Raw genomic sequence first — 21,550 nt, forward strand, 5'->3', positions numbered from 1 at the left:
AGTCTGTTTGCTCAGATATCTGTGTGTTGTTGTTGTGTGCAGAAGATAGGTACAGAACCTTTTAACACTAAAGCTGGTCTCAACTCTAAACTTACAGTATACTTAGTGTACATAATGTTTATTTTTTTATTAAAGTAACATTCTTCAATTAAAAAGCATGATACTTTGAATGTTCTAATTATGTAATAAAAAAGGCCGGGCATTTTACCAAATAATTACACTTTAATCAAAATTGCAATTCAATTAAAATAAACAAGATGCTTTATGGAATCTATAACTCGACACAAGTTTTGGAAAATCTGACACATTGTCTTATTAGCAAATCACAGAATTTCTTTTGAAGCTAGAATGTACCTTTGTAAAATTGCTTTGGCAATATTTAACACTGTCATCAGTTCATTGTGGGATTGTGACATTTTGACTGCTAACATGTTCTATTGCCACTAATCTCTCCAAAAACAATTTGTTTCAGAAAAAACACATATACTCTAAAGAAACTGGTTAAATAAATGTATCCCTGCAGCAACACAGTCCGAGCAAGGACTATAAAGTGGAATGTAACAGTAACGGTTTTCACTCAAAATTTGTTATATCCATTTAAGAAAAGAGTAATAAGCTGATGGAAAGGTCAGGCACCTACACAATAACACAGACATACCTTGCCTTGGAAATTCATCAGACTCTCTATGAACTAGGTCAGATACACGATTCCCATAATGCATTCTGTTTTCATGATCATAAGCCTTTAATGTTTCACTGGAGCTGTAGGACTTCTGAGTAGGCACTCTGCAGTTTTCACTATCCAATGAAGAGCTGGTATATCGACATTCTTTCCCACACCGACCTCTTGTCAAAGATCTGTGTCTTCGAACTTTTATATCCATTTTATCCTTTACAACTGTCTCAGTTGAATAGATTGTGAAATAATTCCTTGAATACACTCTTTAGCCTAAAATTAGAGAAGGATGAGCATATCATTAAAAATCCCAAGAATTAATGTACCACAATATCTTAATCCAGAGTTGGGTTTTTTCCACTTTCAATTAAATTGTTTAGAATCCTGCTATACAGGTGGATACATGTTTATTGCAGTAAATGTCCACCATAACTAAATATGTTTTTTCAAAAAATGTCAGAGATATTAACAGGTAAATTAATAAGAGAGTTTTATCACAAATCTGATTCTTCATTTGATGTTCAGTCATAATACATTTAGTGCTGTTAATTTTTTGGGAAACACGCATTGACTTTAATTACATTTGGAAATTCTGTAAGCAATTATGGTGCAATTTGTGGGTACATATATATTTATTTGTTTTACGGACACAGTACAGCCTCTCTTTTTTGAAAATGTATCCCAAGTGCAATTCACCATTTAAACATTTGACATATGTTGTGTCACTGAGGTGTTTCAATTTGGCTTGTAGATATGAAAACAATAATAAAGACGCATTATCTACACTCACCATCTTCCCTTAGTGTTTGTAAATGAAAATATTCTGGAGCTGCTAATAAACTGAGGTGTCCAACTTTCTCAGTCATACAATAGTGAATAATCCTGAACTGCTACACCCTGCACTAACACACAATTCCTGTGGACGGCTAAAGTTTAGACAAAACGCGTTGGATTCGTAAAACTACATTACTTTAACAACAGTCAGATGGTACTTGGAACAGTATATGTGCCACAGAAAAGTGCATTGAGGAAGTTTGAAACCAATGAGACTCCGCTGTAGCAAACCAAAATTGTTTTTACAATGACTGAATAAGCATTTTAACCTGAATTTGTAGGCAATATCATTGTTATTACATAACCAATTGACACTTTATGTTTGTTGATATACATGCTTATCCATATCACACATAAGGACATAATGGAGGCATGTGGAGAAGCAACACGAGTCCCAGTGTGAGAACCATCTTTCCTCTAGTTATAAGTAATTATTGTACTAGGTAAGACACATCCTAATTTTTATCTTTCCTTAAGGTAATGTTTTCCAGGGATAAAACTAAAAGCCGCAAAATTGATTTATGTAGTTGAATGTGGACAAGATTTGTGGCTATTGGCATTTGCCGAAGTGATAATAAACAAAAACCCTATATTACCAATTAGTTCAATAGAATAAATGAATGAACTTGAATTTTATGTGTCAAAAAGACCCTTCCAAAAGACCCCTCTAAATACATTGCACTTTAATGAATATTAATGATAGAGACTTCGAGTTTCAGCAGTGATGCAAGCTGGGAAGGTGGGAGTCTGGCAATCATGAGTAACATTTTCTATAAAAGAATGACTTAATTCAATATAGATTATCAATTGACATTTGAGACCCTGGGCATATGTCTGCTTCGTCCAGTAATGGGTGTATCTATGCATAATATATTTTAATACAGAACAGAAATATTACATTTTGAAAACCTGCTCATCTCAATTATTATTTAAAGAGAAGATTAGAAAAATCTTATAAACATTCTACTCTATACCTTGAACTTTTGGCTTTTACCACATACCATGGGATCTATTTATTAAGCTGCGATGAGCCACAAATCTGGAGAAATCAGTTGCTTTCTTACGAGAATGGCCATCATAACTTTTCTTTTAATTTATCAAGGGGTTACAGCAGAAGTCAAAGATTTCTCCTACCTTAACATGTTTAACATTGGTCACTGCAGTCCCCATAGACTTCTATGTGGACTGCAATGTAACTCAATTTAATAAGGTTTGCTTTTCACCACCAGCCGTAAGAATGGATGCCATCTCAGGATTGCATTAGATTACCTTTATAATGGAGAACTACTGGCTCCATCGATACCAGAGAAGATGCTCCTCATCCATCGCTATATGCAGGCGTGACCTTACCTACCCAAGTGCAGCAGCAACTACGATCAGATCATCCATTCACCAGCAGCATTAGGATGCCGGTGAAGGAGGTTTTAGTTCAGATTGGGGAGTATCGTTATGACTCATCAATGAGCCTTGGTATGGTAAGTACCAGTGGCAGGGCATTTTGTATGCAGCATACAAGGTGATTCTCCCTGTTGCCCAGTAATCACCATTGACAAGTTGAGCCCCATGTATGGAGGAAAGATGACAGTCTGAACTATTCACGTGCGCCACTAAGATCGATGAATTGCGATAGTTAGTACTAAGGTGAATTTTAATGCATTGGAGGTGATCTCCTAACATTTTGGGACATTGTTGTCTAACAGTGCTATAATTACCATGATATAATGTTGCAAACAACGTTAAGGTATATATCATACGTGCACGTTGCAGCGCTTACTAAGACATGAAAACAAATAATATGTATACGCAGATATGCTGCAACTGGCGGTCACAGCATATCTATATAAAGTATATATAGCTCAAATATCAAATTATTAAACAAAGTTTTATAATTATGGAATTATGGAATTATATTTTCTTATATTTTAGGTGAAAGAGATTCAAAATACATACACTCTGTTTAATCCTAATCTATTTTACTACTTATTTACTAATTTGAAGATACAATACATACTTATAGCAAATAAAAACATTTACACCTTACTACTACTTAGCGGCTTCTTCGCTATCCAAATTAGTCCTATTCTGTATATATGGTTTAAGAATCAGAGATTCTAAAGTGGTACATTTTCATCATTCATTAGTTCTTCAGTTGTACTGTCATTGACATAGACTTTGACATATACAGTATAAGTAGATTGGATGTTTCTGCTTCCTTTTCATACAGATTGGATGAATGTACTGAAGACCCCTTACTCACATTATCCACATTCTAGGTGGTACACTGATAAGGATTCCAAAGTTAACTTTAGACTAAATACTGAAAGTATAGTGGATGCAGAAAATAAAAATACAAAATTAAGTTCTTAAACATTTTAGTTTTAGCGTCTAATGCAACTGTCATCTTAAACATTGTGTATGGAAGCCTCAGTGATGAAACAAATTTGATACCACCTTTACCAGCCTGTCCCTCATATCTCACAAAAAGTGGCGTATATCAAACTGTATTTTTTATAGCCCTGTTAATGTTCCCCAGTTCAGCCCAGTACAAATGCAGTGTCTTATTACGTGTGGATAAGGGGACATTGAAGATCATTTTAAATATGTATATTGAATATTATTGATATTGCAATGAAGCTGTGATTCATTTTTCTTAATGTGAAACCAGGTGGGTTTGGGTAAGGATCAAGTTCCAGGACACAGGTGAGGGGCTGACTGCTATCCTATATCTGGAGGTGGGGAAGGTCAATTAGTATCCATTATCCTCCACAGGACTGGGCCAGACATTCTTTCAGGGGCACAGAAGGAGAGCTATTGTGGAAGGACAGCTCATTTCCACTCCCCCTCCAACTTCCTGATCCAGAACCCACTACTGTTTAAGAGGGAGAGAGCCAGGGGTTTGGCAGGGGAGGGGAAAGCACTGTGGAAATTTGACCCTGGATATAAGAAACCACTCTAGGGGTGGAGGGGTGTTCAGCCTGAGCATTGATGCTTGGAACGTGCAAGGTGGTTGGTGCTTAGTTGCTGTGCTCTACCTGGGGACTATATAATCAGCTGGGAAAGATCCATGGATTTGGATTCTGCAATTCAGGCAAGCCAGATGACTGAAGCTCCTTAAGCTAGTGGGGTAAGGGATAGATAATGTAGTAAACCTGCCTGCCATTTATTTACTGTGTGTATATAATATTCTAGTGTTGTTTTTATTACAATAAATGTACTGTTGTACTTTTCTAACTGCATTTGCCTGAGTGACTATAAGAACTCTATAAGGTACAAGGTAGGCTTCCCTGTCATAGTAAGGCACCCTTGGGTGCCCAGCCAGTGTGAAATGGGTAGAATTGGGCAAGATAAACCCAGTATCTTCACAGGCGCTATACATGATTTTAGCTAATGCTGAAATATTTTTCCGCAGTTCAGAATTGGGTACCGATAAGTTTTTAGATCAATGCCAGTTCAAGTCTTTCGCCTCTTGAAGATCAGAAGGTAATGGAAATTAGTTACATAGAATGCAAAGCATACTGCATGGTGGTTAGCACTGCAGCCTCACAGGGCTCATTTTTTTTAGGGTTTTTAGGCTCTCTCTGTGTATGCGTGGGTTTCCCCTGGTTTCCTCCCACAGTCCAAAAACATAGTGGTAGCTTAAATGGCTTCTGTGTGGTAAGCTCCATTCGGGACTGATGTCAATGATTACATATTCTCTTAACAGCGCTACATAAATAAACAATAATAAAGAATATACATAAGCCTTCTACCATTTAAATAATAGTGGGAGTGTCACGACTCACAAGGACTGAAGGCCACTTGCTGATATTTGCGCTGCTAAGCTAGTAGACATGGAGTTTAAACACAGCCCCGGTCTTCGCCAGATATTTTGGAGTTTGCTGCAAGGGACGTGCAGGTCGCAGCCCTCCAAGTTAGCTATCAGCAGAGTGGATGGTGAACAGACCTGGTCGTGCAGGCAGAGGTTGGAACGCCGGAGCATAGGCCGACTTAGATACTCCGGCACCTACCTAGTGTTAGAGGCAGGTATAAATAGTGGAGGCCAATCCCTGATTGGTGGCAGTGGAGGCGGCGGCCTGAACAGCTGACCGCAGACAGGAAGTGAAGAGTAGAGTCCCGTTGCTAGGAAACGGAGATGCGAGCGGACACACATGCGAACGGCAATCCTGAGGAGAGAGGACGGTGTCCAGCTGCCTAGCAACCGACAGCACTGCCGGCAGAGGAAAGTGTCCGCCTCTGGCACCGATGGTGAGTGCGGGGACGGCGCCTGACAGTGAGATCTTTCTTACTTGACACTATACCAGCCTCGCTAAGTGTGTGTAACCATGTAAACCTGAAATAAGACACAGATATTTAGAAAATTAAAGGGCATAGTTTATTTATTCAAATATTAAACCTTCATGTTGGCGGTGAGAGCCTAGCAGTCAGTTAACAACTAATTTTCAATCAATAAACCGTGGGGGACAAACGCTCAACCACTAACCAAGAATCTAATCCTTACCAAGTGGCCAATGCTAATCTGGCGTCAGCGTGACTGCTCCCTTCTAGACTCGACATTGCCGTGCCACGCAAAGCATGCCAAGGGATCCTCTGCGCAGAAAGCATCAAGTGTCATGTTCTTCGAAAAGGGCAGTGACGAGCGGCCAATAGGAGTAGCACCTTTGACTAGTCGTCGACCGCACAGTTCTCCTACCCACTGTACCTCTTCTGTATAAATGAAAAAATGTTAAAACAATGTATTAAACCTAAGTAGGGTGGGGGGGCAGTATCAGCGATGAGCAGGAACAAAAAGACCCAGCATCCCTTGCTCACTGAATTTATACAGAATAATCAAAACTTTCCAGTGACATCTTATTGGCTGGCTTAATGTAAACACAAGAAAACATAACCCCTAATGGTAAGTGCCTATTCAGAGAATCAACACCTTATTTTAAAAGCCCTCATCTTACTGCTTCACTTAATATTTTAGCTGCCTCTGCTAATGGAATGATCTGAACTGCAAATAATAAGGATATACCAACTTGGTTTTGCTCTTTTGCAATGGTGTTTTCTTCATAGTCATATCCATAATAAACATTCAGTCTTCTTTATTGTCACCTTTAGCTAGAGAAAATAGTGTGAGCAGCTTGCCTTATTTCTCTTTGATATTGCTGCCAAGTTCCCATTGATCCTGTTATATGAAGGGAACCATAATCTTACTCATGATGTCATGCTCTTTATGTGAGCTTCAAGAGTACATCCGCATCACACGTGAATGACTCAATATGAAGATGTTCTAAATCTCCTTAGGATGGTGCCAGCACCCAAATTGCCACTGCTCACTGCTGACTTTTCTCGATGAAGTATAGCACATACAAAATGCATAGGGCCAACTTTCCGCACAGTGACTCTGTGTGTGTGGTCATACTTTGGAAGTGATGAAAGACACAGACCAGATATATGTATCCTGAATTCATCAAGGGGCTGTGCAGCAACTCCGGCACTTGAGAATAATAATAAAATAAAATATTCTATCAAATCTATGGCTTGTTAGCCGAACATTGCTGTCTTTGTGGACATATACGTTTTAGAAATTAATGAGACACACATGTGCATGTGCTTTGTGGCACATTATAAATGCTGTGATTTTGATCAATACAATACTTTCTATCAACTTTGCTTTTTGCTGCAGGGACAGCAAGTTAGATTAACAAATGAGCCAAAGACTGAGTCATAGATGAGCTGTTAATTTGCACTATTAGTAGATTACAACTACTGAAGTCACATTTGATGATCAGAGGAGTGCCCAGCGAGGTCTACTGATGTATATTGAAAGGCTCCCAAAGCATTTATCTCTTTTTAATGAGTACTTGAGAAGTTCTCAATCTATTTTTTGCTACAGTGCAAATTGTTATCTATTCTAGAGCTTGAATCTTGTGTCTGAATGATACAGCACTTCCCTTGTTTTGTGATGGATACAAAATCTCCCGAGATCAGCATGAATAGCTACAAATATTCATATTATTTCATGACATTGTTTTCATGACAATTCTGGAAGCTTAATATGCATAGTAAAATAAAATGATCAAACAGTCTTTTGTTCAGCCCTCTTAACACAGTAATTCATATTGCTACAATACATTACACCTTGTCTAGTTTTAGGCATCTTTTTATCAATTCGACATTAAAACTGCAGTGGTTTCTTTTTATTCATTAATCTGAGGCTCTAACTTCAATTTTAAACATAGATGGTATGAAATCTAAGGGCCATTTATTTTTTCACATACAAACACAGAGCAATATGCATTATATACAAAGCAATTTAAAGCGATGGTACTAATATTGGACTGGGAAGTAATTGCTTGTAAATTGTGAAGTCTAAAAAGCTCCTTTAGTGACAGTTCTGTGCAACCTAAATTGAATCGTAAGTTCTTAAGGCACAAATTATTTGTGCATGTAAACTGCTAACATTGAGAGCAGTAGAACGTGAATGGTGAATGAGACTTCAGACTTCTTTAGCAAGCATAAAAACAAAAACAAAAAACAGAAACAGGACTCCCAGTAACAGTGGATACAATTTAAAGTAACGTTGTAATTACAAATAAATTAATATTATGAAAAAGCATGTTTTCCACTTCTATATTTTCCCTGAATTTGTTTGTACTATTTGGTGAAAGCTGTCGCAATGAGTTTGTTCTTTATACTAGGGTGTTGTTAACACATGTTCCTGTTTATTAATCATTCATTAATGTCCTCCTAGGCTTTGGTTCATTACACACTAGCAGGAGTGTATGGCGAATTTTGATTAGGGAATCATAAGTAGCAATGAAGTTGACAGTCCTAAGATTGAGAGCAAGGGGATGACCAATTATGGTTCGGTATTTAACTGTAGGGATCAATCCGTATCAATACTCCCTCCATTACTCTTCATTACAAGTCAAGACTTTGTCATTGTGATGGAATAAAATTACAAATGAATTGAACTATACTAGACTGCTGACATGAATGGTACATTTATTCAATAATTTACTTCTTGCACAAGTTTTTTTTTTGCACATATTTCATATCTTTTGTAATTAGTACAATATGTATATTTTATATGAAGATTCTGATAGTGTTTATTATTAATAACATGAATAATAATGTAATGAATATATTATTTTAATTGTTGACCAATGAGGCCAAAACGTTTTTTTACTTTAATTGTGTCAATAAAAATAGCAATACAATTTTCTATGTCCTAAGACTACTATAACTACTGAATGCAAATATAAACCACTAAAACTAAGCAAGATCTGTTTTGTGGCATTTACAATCATACAACAATAATCACTAACACAGAATGCTATCAGTCGGAATACTGTAAGTCTAATTCAAATAATCATTTGAAAGGAAAGCAACAACTGTCTCCAAGGACAACTTGTTAGTTGGTGCAGAAGAGAAAGATTGAATTAAATTCAAACGATTTACTGCCGGCAAAACCCAAATCTCTAAAAATGTAAGAGTAATGAAATAACATCAGCGTGAGAATTATTTGCCTGTGTTCTGCTACTTTCTAATGTCGCTGTGTTTTTTTAATGACATGTACACTGCCAGCCCTGCAAAAGATAATGATGTAATCAGTGTAAGGGCCAAAAATGGTCTAAGTAATTCATTTTTTAATCACACCCCAATTTGCTTTTGTATTATTTAATAATGGGTCAATCAGTTCATACAATATGAGAGGCCGCTGTTTACCATACATCTGTAAAATTACCTGCGTTATGAAACCTTAATACTGCATCTAGCTTATATCCCAAGTCAAAGTCCTTAAATGCCACTGTACACTGACATTTTACTTTTCATACATTTTTTAACACACTAATATGTGTTATATTGAGTTACGTAGTTTCCCTTTTTGAGTATGTCAGGAATCATGTTTTTGGTTTTATTTCCTTTTATTTCAATGCAGGTGAGTTTTATAATTTTGAGATATATTTTGATTATTTTGGAATCATGTTTAATAATGATGAGATAAAAATTAGACTTGGAACTTAACATGAGAATCCAAGATTATAATTATAACTCAAATCAGTGGAATTTGAACTATAAATTTGAGACAATAATTTCAATGATGGTGAAATATGCCTCTTGTGAAGCTATATCATGTGTCTCCATTCCCAATGGATATAACTGCATACAAGACAAAAAAATTGAATTTATTAAATCATCATTTATTGAAAAATCTCTGACATATTATGCAGCTTTGTACAGTGCGAGAGTCATGACACAAAAGGTTACTTAAAATGAAATGAAAGAACCTAATATGTTCACCCCAAATGATCTTACAAAAAGAAAAGTAAAAAAAAAAAAAAGGAATACACAGTATTATATTTTTACTATCATCCTGTTTTAGAGCATTGTTTGATTTGCACATTTATCGGACCTCTCCGCAGAATATAATTTTATTGAGTTATGAATTTTACAGGCTTGTAGGTGTACTTGCTCTGACTTTTGTAACCTGTTATCTCTATAAGGGTTATGTCACTTATAGAAATCATCTAGTGATACAGAAAAATGATCAACAAAAGTATCAGAACAATACTCATGGTGTAACACTTGCAGACACTCATTTACTGACTTTAGCTTCTAATTTTACATCATGTTTGTATGGATGATGAAAAAGTCACAAAAATGTTTATAAAATCCTATTTATTTATGATGGTTAATAATGTACTTAAACTTGTTATCAAGCCAATTATAAACTACTGCCCTTTTGCAATCAGTCACTAGAGACTTCAATCAGCTTTCTATATATTGTTTGTTAGAGATAAGTGAAATTGTGAAAGAGTTTGGCATAAATCGAATTTTGCTGCACAACTAGTTGTCTCGCAGAGGTTCAGAGTTCAGGTAATGCTTTTGAGCAGTGCACAGACAATAGCCATTTACATGGTGACAATAGGCAAAAGATGAAATACAAGAAGATAGCAACTCCAAAACATGTGGACGGTATTGAGTGCCTGTAGAAAAAAGCCATGAAGAAAGTTACTGCTGAAAAACAATAGAAGCAATGAACAAGCAATGACGCAGGAAAGTGGAGATTAAAAATCTAGAAAGTAACAAAAGCCAGTTGCCAAAAAAACATACCTAAAAAGGAAGAGGAGGAAGACATATAGAAGAGTTATCAGGCTGCTATATGCTCCCAAAGTAATCTAATAAAACTAAGTCAAATATTTGTATATGTTTTTTATGTTAATGTTACTAATCTTAATGTTATATGTTTATGTTACTAGTGCTATAACATTTTTATACAATGCTCTTTATATTTTACGTTTAGCTGTTCTATAATATTCACATTGCACTGCATGAATAAAAATGTAGGAGACTGGACTTCCTCTTGAAGATTCATAAATATTCAAACATTAAAAGTACCCTAAATCACGAGCTATCCATTAAAAGGTATTCAGTTTCCTTCAGCATAGCATATACTGATAAGTGGACTTCGCAAAGCATGATAAGCAATTACACGCAGAACATTTTTGTTTAATATGGTGTGTTAGATTATAATGTGCAAAGAAATAAGTCTACTGGGATCGACTTAAACAGTGTAACTTGATCGACTCAATTTCTTTCACATTAGCAGGTGCCGTATCTGGAGTCCACTTGTACTGGAACAAGAACAGCTTCAGCAAGATGATGAGCTATGCCTCAAATAATCTGACCTACTGACTGCAATTATAAATAAAGTAAATGAAGACAGCCCACGCTCATATCGTCAGTGCCTATAAACATGATTACATTAACCATTTTGTAAATGAATGCTCTAAATGTACTCTAGGTGGACATAACACACTGTTTTGCCTGACATGACCACTACACATGATAAAAGTATATTTTCATTGTATTTTAAATAAACACTTTCAAGAAACCTTAAAGGATCACTAAACATAAAATACAATTTAACTTATATTACAGAGCTATTAGAACTCTCACATATAGTACACGTCAAAGTTTTGGAAAGTTTTCAGAACTGAATATTCAAAAGTTTTGATTGTGGGAGAACATATTTTTCCTATACAGATCAAACCTCTAGGCAATAACCCCAGTGACGGAGGATGCAGTAAGACACTTTTTGTCTGATAGAGATAAGGTTTTGATGAGACAGGTCATTTCCACTGTGGTAATGAAGAGGTGGACCCCAAGCCAGTAGCAGTGAGATCTGGATCAAACAGCACTGAGAGCGCGCTCCCCTTCTCCGTTTTGAAGGCTTCCTTTTTTTTAGAACAGATAATGATAACTTTGTCTCAAACTATTTTAACTAGACAAGTGTGGTCGGCTGACAAAGTAGCAAGCAGGAACCATGTACGGCCATCTGGGGCCAATGGCGGCTGCACAATATAAAAACAAAGAAGAAGTAAGACTGCATTCCCATAAATTCCTGGTAACAGCTACATGCCAATATAAATATCCAGGTATAGAAAACGAAAAAAAAACAAAACGTTGTTTTCAGCGCTTGTCCTTAGCACTGCAAATCTGTGTGTAAATAGCAAAATGAAAGCATGAGGTATTAGTTCCTGTTTTGATCAAAACAATTACGCTTGCATCACAGTGTCACATTTGCATTGGTAAGGACAAGCACTGACAACAACTGTCTTTCATTTGAGTAATATGTTGGAACTTTATTTATAAACAAGTTATTTTTTTCTGTACTGTCTATTGTTGTGTTTCATAGCCATTCATTTTACCAGAGCCATGAAGCCTTTTTTCCTGGGGCTTCTTTCATAGCTCTGGTCGATACCTCGAAGGGGGCAGGTGAGTAGAAACGCTAATTACAAGAAGTAATCAATAAATTAATTGGTAATCCCATTCACCCCAACCTACCCCCACCCCGTTGTCTTCTCATGCTGGTTAACGAAAATAATTTGCAGACCCTTTACGTTTTTTTTTCCACTACACTATACTTTCCGGTGGTCTAGATTAATGGATAAGTGCCCCTAAGACTAAGTTACTCCCCAAACCCTCGTACACCACTTTATACTTAATATGAGATTAAGGGCTAGATTTACTAAACTGCGGGTTTGAAAAAGTGGGGATGTTGCCTATAGCAACCAATCAGATTCTAGCTGTCATTTTGTAGAAAGTACTAAATAAATGAAAGCTAGAATCTGATTGGTTGCTATAGGCTACATCTCCACTTTTTCAAACCGGCAGCTTTGTAAATCTAGCCCTAAGTCTTCTTTCTTAATCCATCCTAGTCCAAATTCTGAATTAATTTTTTTTAAATTCTTTTTTGATCTGATGTAGTCCAATGTGGAGAGCATCTGTGACTTATCTTCACTACAATATTGGTTGGCAGTAAAAGTGAGCTCTGTGGAATTCCAGCTTTGATCATTTTGTGGCATTTTATTTATTATGAGGGAATGAATAAAAATATAATATTTTATATTTAATAAAATGGTGAACACAGATTTTGTATAGTATTTTATTCATTTGAACCAAAATGTGTCTGTTTATTTTCCTATTTTGGTATACTGGGCATCAATCTTAGGGACCATTGGGGTAGCACTACAGGGGTCTAAATCTTTTAAAGTACCCCATCCCCTAAATTCTAGGAGGGTATAGATGAATCCCAATGCTGCTTATCTCTAGTAGTGTGGGCAGAAATATTTTTGCATCCACTCACCAAAAAGGCACCATCCTCTGCTGACTGGTATTCTTGTTATAGTGGAAGTCAGCCCAGACTGTCTAGCAGTGGAGATGGTTGACAATTTCTGTTTAGGTGCCATGTGGTTATATAAAAATGTATTTCAATATTAGGCTTTGGGAAACACACCTGCCAAACTGCCCTGTATTCCTCACCACCATTATTTGCTGCCTGCTCTGAATTTAGTGCTTGTTTTGACTTTCATACCAGCCAGTGGGTGCTAATGCTGCATGCACAAATCTGGGGGCAACCAATGATCAATGAACACATGCACAGTTCTAGTGGCTGACCTGTAAGTGTCACTGGTAACTATTGAAAAGTCTGTCTGTGTTGGGCAACCTGACACAGGTTAGTGTGGCCTTCTAACCTGTAACCCATAATATCAGTAATTATACATTTAATCAAAGAAAGAGATACCTATCAGTAATAATAGACATTTTAAACAAGTGTTACAAGCTATAACAAACAAATCTGACAATTAAGCAGGATTGGGGGCCGCAAGTGAAGGTGTTGAGGGCTGCATGCCCTAGGGCCGCCTGTTGGCCATCACTGGTCTAAGATATCTCCTGCCTGTCACCACTTAGATCCAGCATACAATATATCTATCTAACAGTCAATTAAATGTTAGCTGCTGTCTGATACAATTTATACTGAATTTATCAGTGCTGACCATATCGGAGTCCTGAGAGAGCCTCTTTTTGGTTTTGTGTCTAGGTCATATATATAGCTATCACACCTCACATAACATATACTTATTTGTTAACTCTATTTCCAGGACAACTAGCCGATTATTTTTTCTTCCTGAGGTTTCACTAATTGAGTTAAAGGAAATAATAGAACAAATATAGAAAATTATTTTTTGCTATTTTAACTTGTGTAAAAACAATTAAAAATAGTATTTATTTGACTATGATACCAAAAGGAAGCCCTACCTATCCTTCCCACCCCCAAAAAAATAAAATGGAAATGTACAAATTATGAAACGGTGTCTAATCACGAACATATAAATAACCCCCTTGTCATGAAGGGGTTAAGGCCGATATAAGCCCTGCACTAGAATAGAGTCTGTATGATCAAAAGTTATTCTTTTTATAAGGCAACTTATATTTACAGCATACAACATGATATTAAGAGGAAATGAGAATTGTGTTCATCATACAAAACAAAAGCAGCGTACTCATCATTAGGGTCTGTGCACACAAGTGAGATTAATTCACGGCTCTCACTTATCCTGTTTTAGACAGATGAATGGAGGAAAGCCAGGAGCGCAAAAAGATATCTTTGATCATGACGGCACGATTCTTGTGCAGTGCACTCAGCCATCTTAGTAGGGCGGAAGGTGGAGTAGGCATGATCTATTGTTTTTTATCCTTGCTAGGCCATTCAATGAGGTTAAGCAGCCATGTACACTACGACAGTGTCTGCTTCTGGTGAGCAGAATGGAATAGTACTTATGTGCACACACAATATAAGACTAAGACAGGATCAAGGAGGGCAAACCTTGCTTGACCAGTCCTTTCGTTAGAGTCGTTATCATAGAGCCAGATCAAGACACCATAGGACCCTGACCACAGGGCCTCCAAAACCTTCCCTTGCCATCTTAATGACATTCAACGGTCTCTTATTTCTGTTTTACTGATCTAAGACAATTACATCAATACCCTAACCTACCATGTGGGGGCGCCACATAAAATATAAATTTTATACTGTTTCGATCATTGTCTGTGTAAGAAAGCCCACAACATGAAGCCACTAGTCATGTCAGCCTTTTGCTGCTGCAATTATGATGGGAAACTCTGAGTTAATAAGCACCAAACAAACTGTTAGAACAGTGTCAGAAAGGTTTTGATTTATCAACATTCTTTTATCTTAAATTAGAGGTGAAGGGAATAAACGTTTCCCTGCACACAGACCTTTAAAATCGTCTGCTTATAAAAGAGCCAGTGCTGCAAATTAATTGGTTCACAGAACGGTTTCATAAATATCACTGTGGTCATTGGCATATTTTTTATCATTGACATCATATTACCTTTATGTAAGTATCTCTAGTGTTCAATCCGGCATGATATTTTAGTTGTAAGAAAAACAGATTGCTTTCACATTAAAACATTTCACTATAATGTCCCTTATATAACCAAATTTAACGCACCACACACAAAAAATGGTAAATAATTATAAGAAGATTATTATCTTTAACTAGTATTATAAGTGTCAACTGGCTTTAAATTGGTATTTTTGACATTGCTGCAGGCATCAATAAAGCACATTAAAAAAAACAATGCATTGCATCTCTAATGGGTATGAAAGAAATGTCTTTAAAGTTATTATCTTACAAATTATTTTGTAAGATTCTCTAAAGTCAGCCAAATGCCACCTCTTCAAGTATACTTTGAATACAGCATGGGAAGCTGTGCATAATAATTTCCATTAGGGCAAGAAACTTGAAGTAACAGAACAGCATTAACCTCATTATTTGGCAGTTCTCTACCTATAGTGAACACTAAATATATCAGAAATAACACAACACCACGCAGAGATCTTTTCTTTAAAAATGTTCAAGGGGAGCTCTGTAAACAACAGCTTATAAAAAAAATAAGGAGAAACATAGCAACCACAAGTAAAAATTTTACAGCTGGGAAGATTGTTCTTTGACATTCCAAATTAATATATTGCGTCAAGAGCACTGAGCATTTTAAAGGGCCATTAAAATTAAAATATTATTTGTTCTTGTATAAAAAAACATCTTGTGATCTTCATTTAGGCTACATTCATAAGGATGCTATTTTCCAGCATGTAGGGATACAATTTAAAAGGGTTGCAGCATGACAAATGATGTTTGCTTTGTATTTCACACTCTAGTGATCCCTGCACCCCCCACCCCCTGAAAAGAGTTGATTTGAATGTAGCCTAATTGTTCAGATAGATGTAGAGATAGCCATGAGGATAGATAGATGTAGAGATAGCCAAGAGGATAGATAGATGTAGAGATGGCCAAGATGATAGATGTAGAGATAGCCATGAGGTTAGATAGATGTAGAGATAGCCATGAGGATAGATAGATAGATGTAGAGATAGCAATGGGGATAGATAGATAGATGTAGAGATAGCCATGAGGATAGATAGATAGATGTAGAGATAGCCATGAGGATAGATAGATGTAGAGATAGCCAAGAGGATAGATAGATGTAGAGTTTGATAGATGTAGCGATAGACACCACTTTATAATTGAGTGGTTTAGGTTGTCATTAGGTGTAACTTGGATAGAGCTTCTAGTACATTTGGCAGTTCACCAGTATACTTCTTATATGTGTGCATCATAGTTAAAAGAACAGGTAGAAATGTTTCATGGTGTGAAAGTCAAATAATTGCGTGAAGTAAGCTAATTGTTTTACCGCGTAATTGCGATTAGTACGCCACGTGTAGTGACGCAATCGCAAGGATTAATGACACACACATTTACATTCGCACTTACACTTATAAATAGTACACATTTATGAAAGTTCCAATCCACATTTATTTATTAAAATGTATTAGAGATTAATTATACAAAGATAATATTAAAGTTAAGGTATTTATGGCTCAGGTCCTCTAAAAGGTAAAGAGCGTGGTCTCATAGTAAAGCTTATTTCTCCAGCTTTAACCCGGTTTCAACAGAGTAGCGATCACATTAAGTGGTCACAAGTTATGAGCAATATGAGATTAATACTCAAAAGTACTTTGTTTATGGGTTTAAACTGTTTTTTCGGCAGGAAGACACGTAGGCAAAAGTTGGAGTGAGTTGCCCCCCATTCTTGGAAAAGATCAAATGAACTAACCTATGACCAGCAGACAACTGTAACATCATTAACCCTGAACCAATTAAGACCTCTGATAGTGTTATCTGTGCATATTTGTGACATCATCACTGTTTATATTAATTCAAACTGCATATAAGCAAGCTCCTGGGCTATTGTTAAATCTCTACCTTCCTGACTTAGAACTAGATGGACCTGGGCTGAGGACGCACAAGCGGAAATGTAATGTATTCGGTTTTTATACTTTCCTGTTTATTGTTTTCTGGAAACCCCGCTATCTTTTGCTATTAAATCGCTTTGTGCGTTGGAACCATAATAATCGCATTGGACAATGTTTATTGGTAAGCGATAAAACGAACATAACAATGATTATTAATCAGGTGGTAATAATCTTGTTTTATCTGGTTTGCTCAAAATTTGTTGTATACATGTTAAGCACAGCTGTGCAAAACAGCAAGGAAATATATACTTAGAAGTACACGTAAATAGAGATATGTATGTCTCTCATGTTGTGGTTTACAAAGTTATTTGCAATACCCGGCTAGTACAGGGCCAAACACAGGATTTGGGTTCCCACGACATGCCGCGAGTGGGTGTGACCAGCATGCGTTTGGGGCCTGGCTATAATTTGGCAGCTCTCCAACTCTTCCTATACCCATCATATACATGGCAATGCTGTGTGCACTACTGTTAGGTGCATGCAGTTCTCTTTTTCGAGCAGAGCTGTATGAAGAGGGGCAGGGAAACACAGCAGGAGAGAGAGAGAGAGGGTGGGGACATACTGTAGAGGAGAGAGGGGACACAGCAAGGGAAAGAGACAGTGCAGATAGAAATAATCAGAAATGATCTGCACACAAGCTGCAAAGTGGCTAGTCCTGGAAGCAGGGTTCATCCACCTCAAGCATACAGTGCCCCAGGCTGCGAGGGGGGTTTCCAGGCACCAGGAAACCCCCTATGGATGTGTCCATGTAGTATATATCCAAAGTTCTGAGAAAGGATAATTCTGCTCAAGACTGACTATTGCGGTTTGAATGGAATACCCAAGTAGAACCTAGTCCCAAAAAGATACTCACCGGTTGTTCAGAGTTAATTCAAACTGATGAATCTCCTGAAGTTTTGTGCAAGCTGAACAGTAGTTCAGATTGTTTTTGCAGACTTCTTCTGGCAGTGAGAGTGCAGCAGACATTGTGGGTCACAACTAGGCTACAAGAGTGAGAAAAGTGAGGCAGATATCGCAGGGTGTGTGTGACCTGCACATTTCTTAACAAGTTAGAGGGTTTGCAGTGGTTTTTTGATGCAACTGTTGTTTCACATCAATAGAAGTCACAAGACATTTTTTTAAATATAGCACATATTTAAAATAAATAATACAGCATAAGTTATGCTTGCTGCAAAATGCCTGATGTGTTTTTAAATGTATCCTGTGTGTAGTTCCCTAATTGACTAAAATGATTTCTATGCAGTTCATGACAGGAGAAAAAGAAGATACATTAGTCCAATTTATACCGCTTTCATAATGCCGCTCCTGCAATTCCCCAGGTTTTTCAAGCCAAGTTTATGCAGAGGCACAGAGCGCCCCAGCACAGAGACAGCGTTTACACTGCACCTTGGAATTTCCCGGGTCAACCCCATTCATACTGCACACGGGTCTGCTCTGGCAATAAGTGTGAATCATCACATGAGGAGCTTTCATTTGCTGAAAAATACTGAGATCATTTAAAGGGGACTAGTTGTTTTGCTCACAAAGATGAGGTCAAAGTGGGTGGTGACTCTTTACAGCATTGCTTTAATCATGGCCGATAAGTCACTTTAGTGTAGCCCGGAGTTCATGTTTTATTCCGTTTATTTGCTGTTTTATACAGCTAATGGAAGCTTGATGCAGCTGCTAACACTGTGCTACCTTGCACAGTGTCATTTCAAGAGGAGAAAGGAGCAGTTTCTGGCACAGAGGGAGAATATTTCGCGTCTGTATATGCACAGGAGGAGAGCTTTTCTCAGGACCAGCATTACCTCCCTATTGAGATTCAGTACTGCGACTGACCGAACAATGTGTGCCAGAGAACGCAGCCACGGAGAAGCTTTCTGGTCTACTGTGGAATCTTTTGAGGACCAGCAGTGGATGGCACAGTTTCGTATGTCACGTGGGACATTTCAGTATGTACTGGACCTTATCACCCCAGGACTTTCTAAACAGTCAAAAAACAATCTGCTGCTTGTTTGGAGTGGGGATATCCACAGTTTGCACTCTAGTGCATGAAGTCACCAAGGCATTGCTGGAAGCCCTTTACCATCGCTTCATCTTACCTGAAGGACAGTGATCGGATGACACCATCACTGGATTCCTGCAATTTGGATACTCACAGTGTGCTGGAGCAATCATCGGGACACACATCCCTATCTTTGCCCCCACAGACAACACCTGTGGTTTACTACAACCGCAAAGGCTGACATTCGATCATTCTGCAGGCTGTAGTTGACCACAACTATTGGTATGCATCATTTTTTTTAGTTTAATATAAAAAAAGGTAAATATATTTTATTTTCAGTTTCACAGATGTCTTTATTGGCTGGCCTGGACGTTCCCATGACGCCAGAGTTCTGGCCAATTCAAATCTGTACCAGATTGCTGGTACAGACAAGATGGCTGGTTGTTCCCTAGAGAGGTAAATATCTATATTTTATTGGATGAGGTTTTCCTCAGCTATATAAAACATTCATGTATTTTATTGGCATTTATTTACTGCACCTGTTCCTCTCTAAATGTTCCGCTTTCAAAATACACTTAAAACATATACCAGCAGGTGTATTGTGTTCTGTAACCAACATTTTGATAGAGTGTTCATGTTTTTTTTATTTGGAGCTAGACATTATAGATTGAAAGATTAATAGGTGTACTGACACTTTTAAATGTTCCAATATTCTCTGTAAAGCACTACTGAAATTGAAGGTGTTACATTCTTTTCAGAAATCAGTGAATGGTGTGGAGATCCCAGTACACATCATCGGGGATGCAGCGTACACTTTGCGGCAATGGTTAATGACGGGCTTCACACAGCAACATCAACTGTCTGCAGAACAAACTCGCACAGCTCGGATGGTGGTAGAAAATACCTCTGGACGATTGAAAGGACGTTGACGGTGTTTATTGAAGCGCAATGACATTGACCACAAATTTATGCCCCATGTAGTTGCTGCTTGCTGTATTTTACACAATATTTGTAAAATACAGAAAGAGCATTTTCTACCAGAGTGGAATGTACAGGACTCCGAACTGTCATTGCTTTCTGTGGACGAGTTATGAGCTAGAACGCACAAATACCTCTGCAGAACTAATTTGTACCACCATCACCGCCAATCTGTCCTCCATTACTGAGTAGAGCAGACAAGGGATTAGTAAAGAAAATATTTTTATTCAAAATGTTGTTTTCTTTCGTATATGGTACATAATTCCTCATATGTACATATATAAAGTGCTGATTTGCAAAAAAGGAAAAAAAATATAACAATAAAGTCTAAACTTTCTTTCAGTGTTTGATTAGGTCAAAAAAACTTTTTTTTACTTTAAATAACAATATACATTTTGTTGCCTTACTCTCAGACAATAACAAAATTATAATTGTCCGCAATATTATTTCATTACCTACAACTGTCGGTAATGTGGGTGGTCTTGATTTGGTTGACTTACTCTGTACTCAGGGTTATGGACAATAGTTGGATATTCTTGATTTTCGGATTGTAGGTGGGTAGTCAAGGTTATGTGTAGCCATTTGTGTTTGATGATGTGTGGTGTTTATTGGAGTACCTGAGTTAGGGGGGAACATTTGTTGGCCTCTGGACAGGGTAAGACACCTCTACATGGTATGGTGGTTGTGCATTCCCCCGGATTCTTGGCAGGAGTCAATCCAGGTAACCCATCATACATTCCCAGTTCTCATGGAAAATACACTCTTGCATACCCATGATTTGGGTTATAAAGGATTCCTGGAGCTCCATGAATCTTTGTAGATGTGCATCCTCTTGGGCAGCCATCACCATATCCATTTTCTTTAGGTGGTCAAACATCACTGTGGTCATGGTTTTGGTAGCTATTTCCATCTTATGTGGTCTCTTCCTTTTTTTCGGAACATTGTAAACTAGAAATGGGAAAAAGAAAGTAAAAACATTAGGATCACTGAGGATGACAGAATATTGCTGCAAAATTAAATTGAAGTTTTGTAAGCAGATATGTGCTTGAGGCCTCCACCCTCCTGAGCAATAGCTTTACGCTGCAACATATATGTGTTCATGTTTTAATATGTTTGTATGTTTAATTTAGAGTCTAGTAGTTGTAGTTTTATATATGTAGTTGTAGTTCTGTAGTTGTAGGTTTGTAGATGTAGGTGTAGTTTGTTTTAGTTTTAGGTTTGTAGATATGGTTTTAGGTTTGTAGATATAGTTGTAGGTTTGCAGATATAGCTGTTCTGAGCATGAATTTGTTGTATAAATGTAGTTGTTGTGTAGTTTTATAGTTGTAGGTGTGCCTAGTTGTTTGTTTAGTAATTTTACACTTTCATTAATTTAATTTATTAAATTTCATTCACAAATTAA

The 21,550-nt window shown here is 37.2% G+C and overlaps 1 protein-coding gene across 1 annotated transcript in view; it reads right to left on the minus strand.

The window, feature by feature from the left end:
* The window catches only part of LOC142152816 (teneurin-2-like), a 975,895-nt gene that overhangs the window by 506,708 nt on the left and 447,637 nt on the right, over positions 1-21,550 (minus strand). The window contains exon 3 of the mRNA XM_075209828.1: positions 659-949. Within this exon, the coding sequence (XP_075065929.1) occupies positions 659-884 (226 nt within the window). The 5' untranslated portion in view covers positions 885-949. The remainder of the gene's footprint in view (positions 1-658; positions 950-21,550) is intronic.

The sequence above is a fragment of the Mixophyes fleayi genome, chromosome 4 (genome assembly GCF_038048845.1).
Source record: "Mixophyes fleayi isolate aMixFle1 chromosome 4, aMixFle1.hap1, whole genome shotgun sequence".
NCBI lineage: Eukaryota > Metazoa > Chordata > Amphibia > Anura > Limnodynastidae > Mixophyes > Mixophyes fleayi.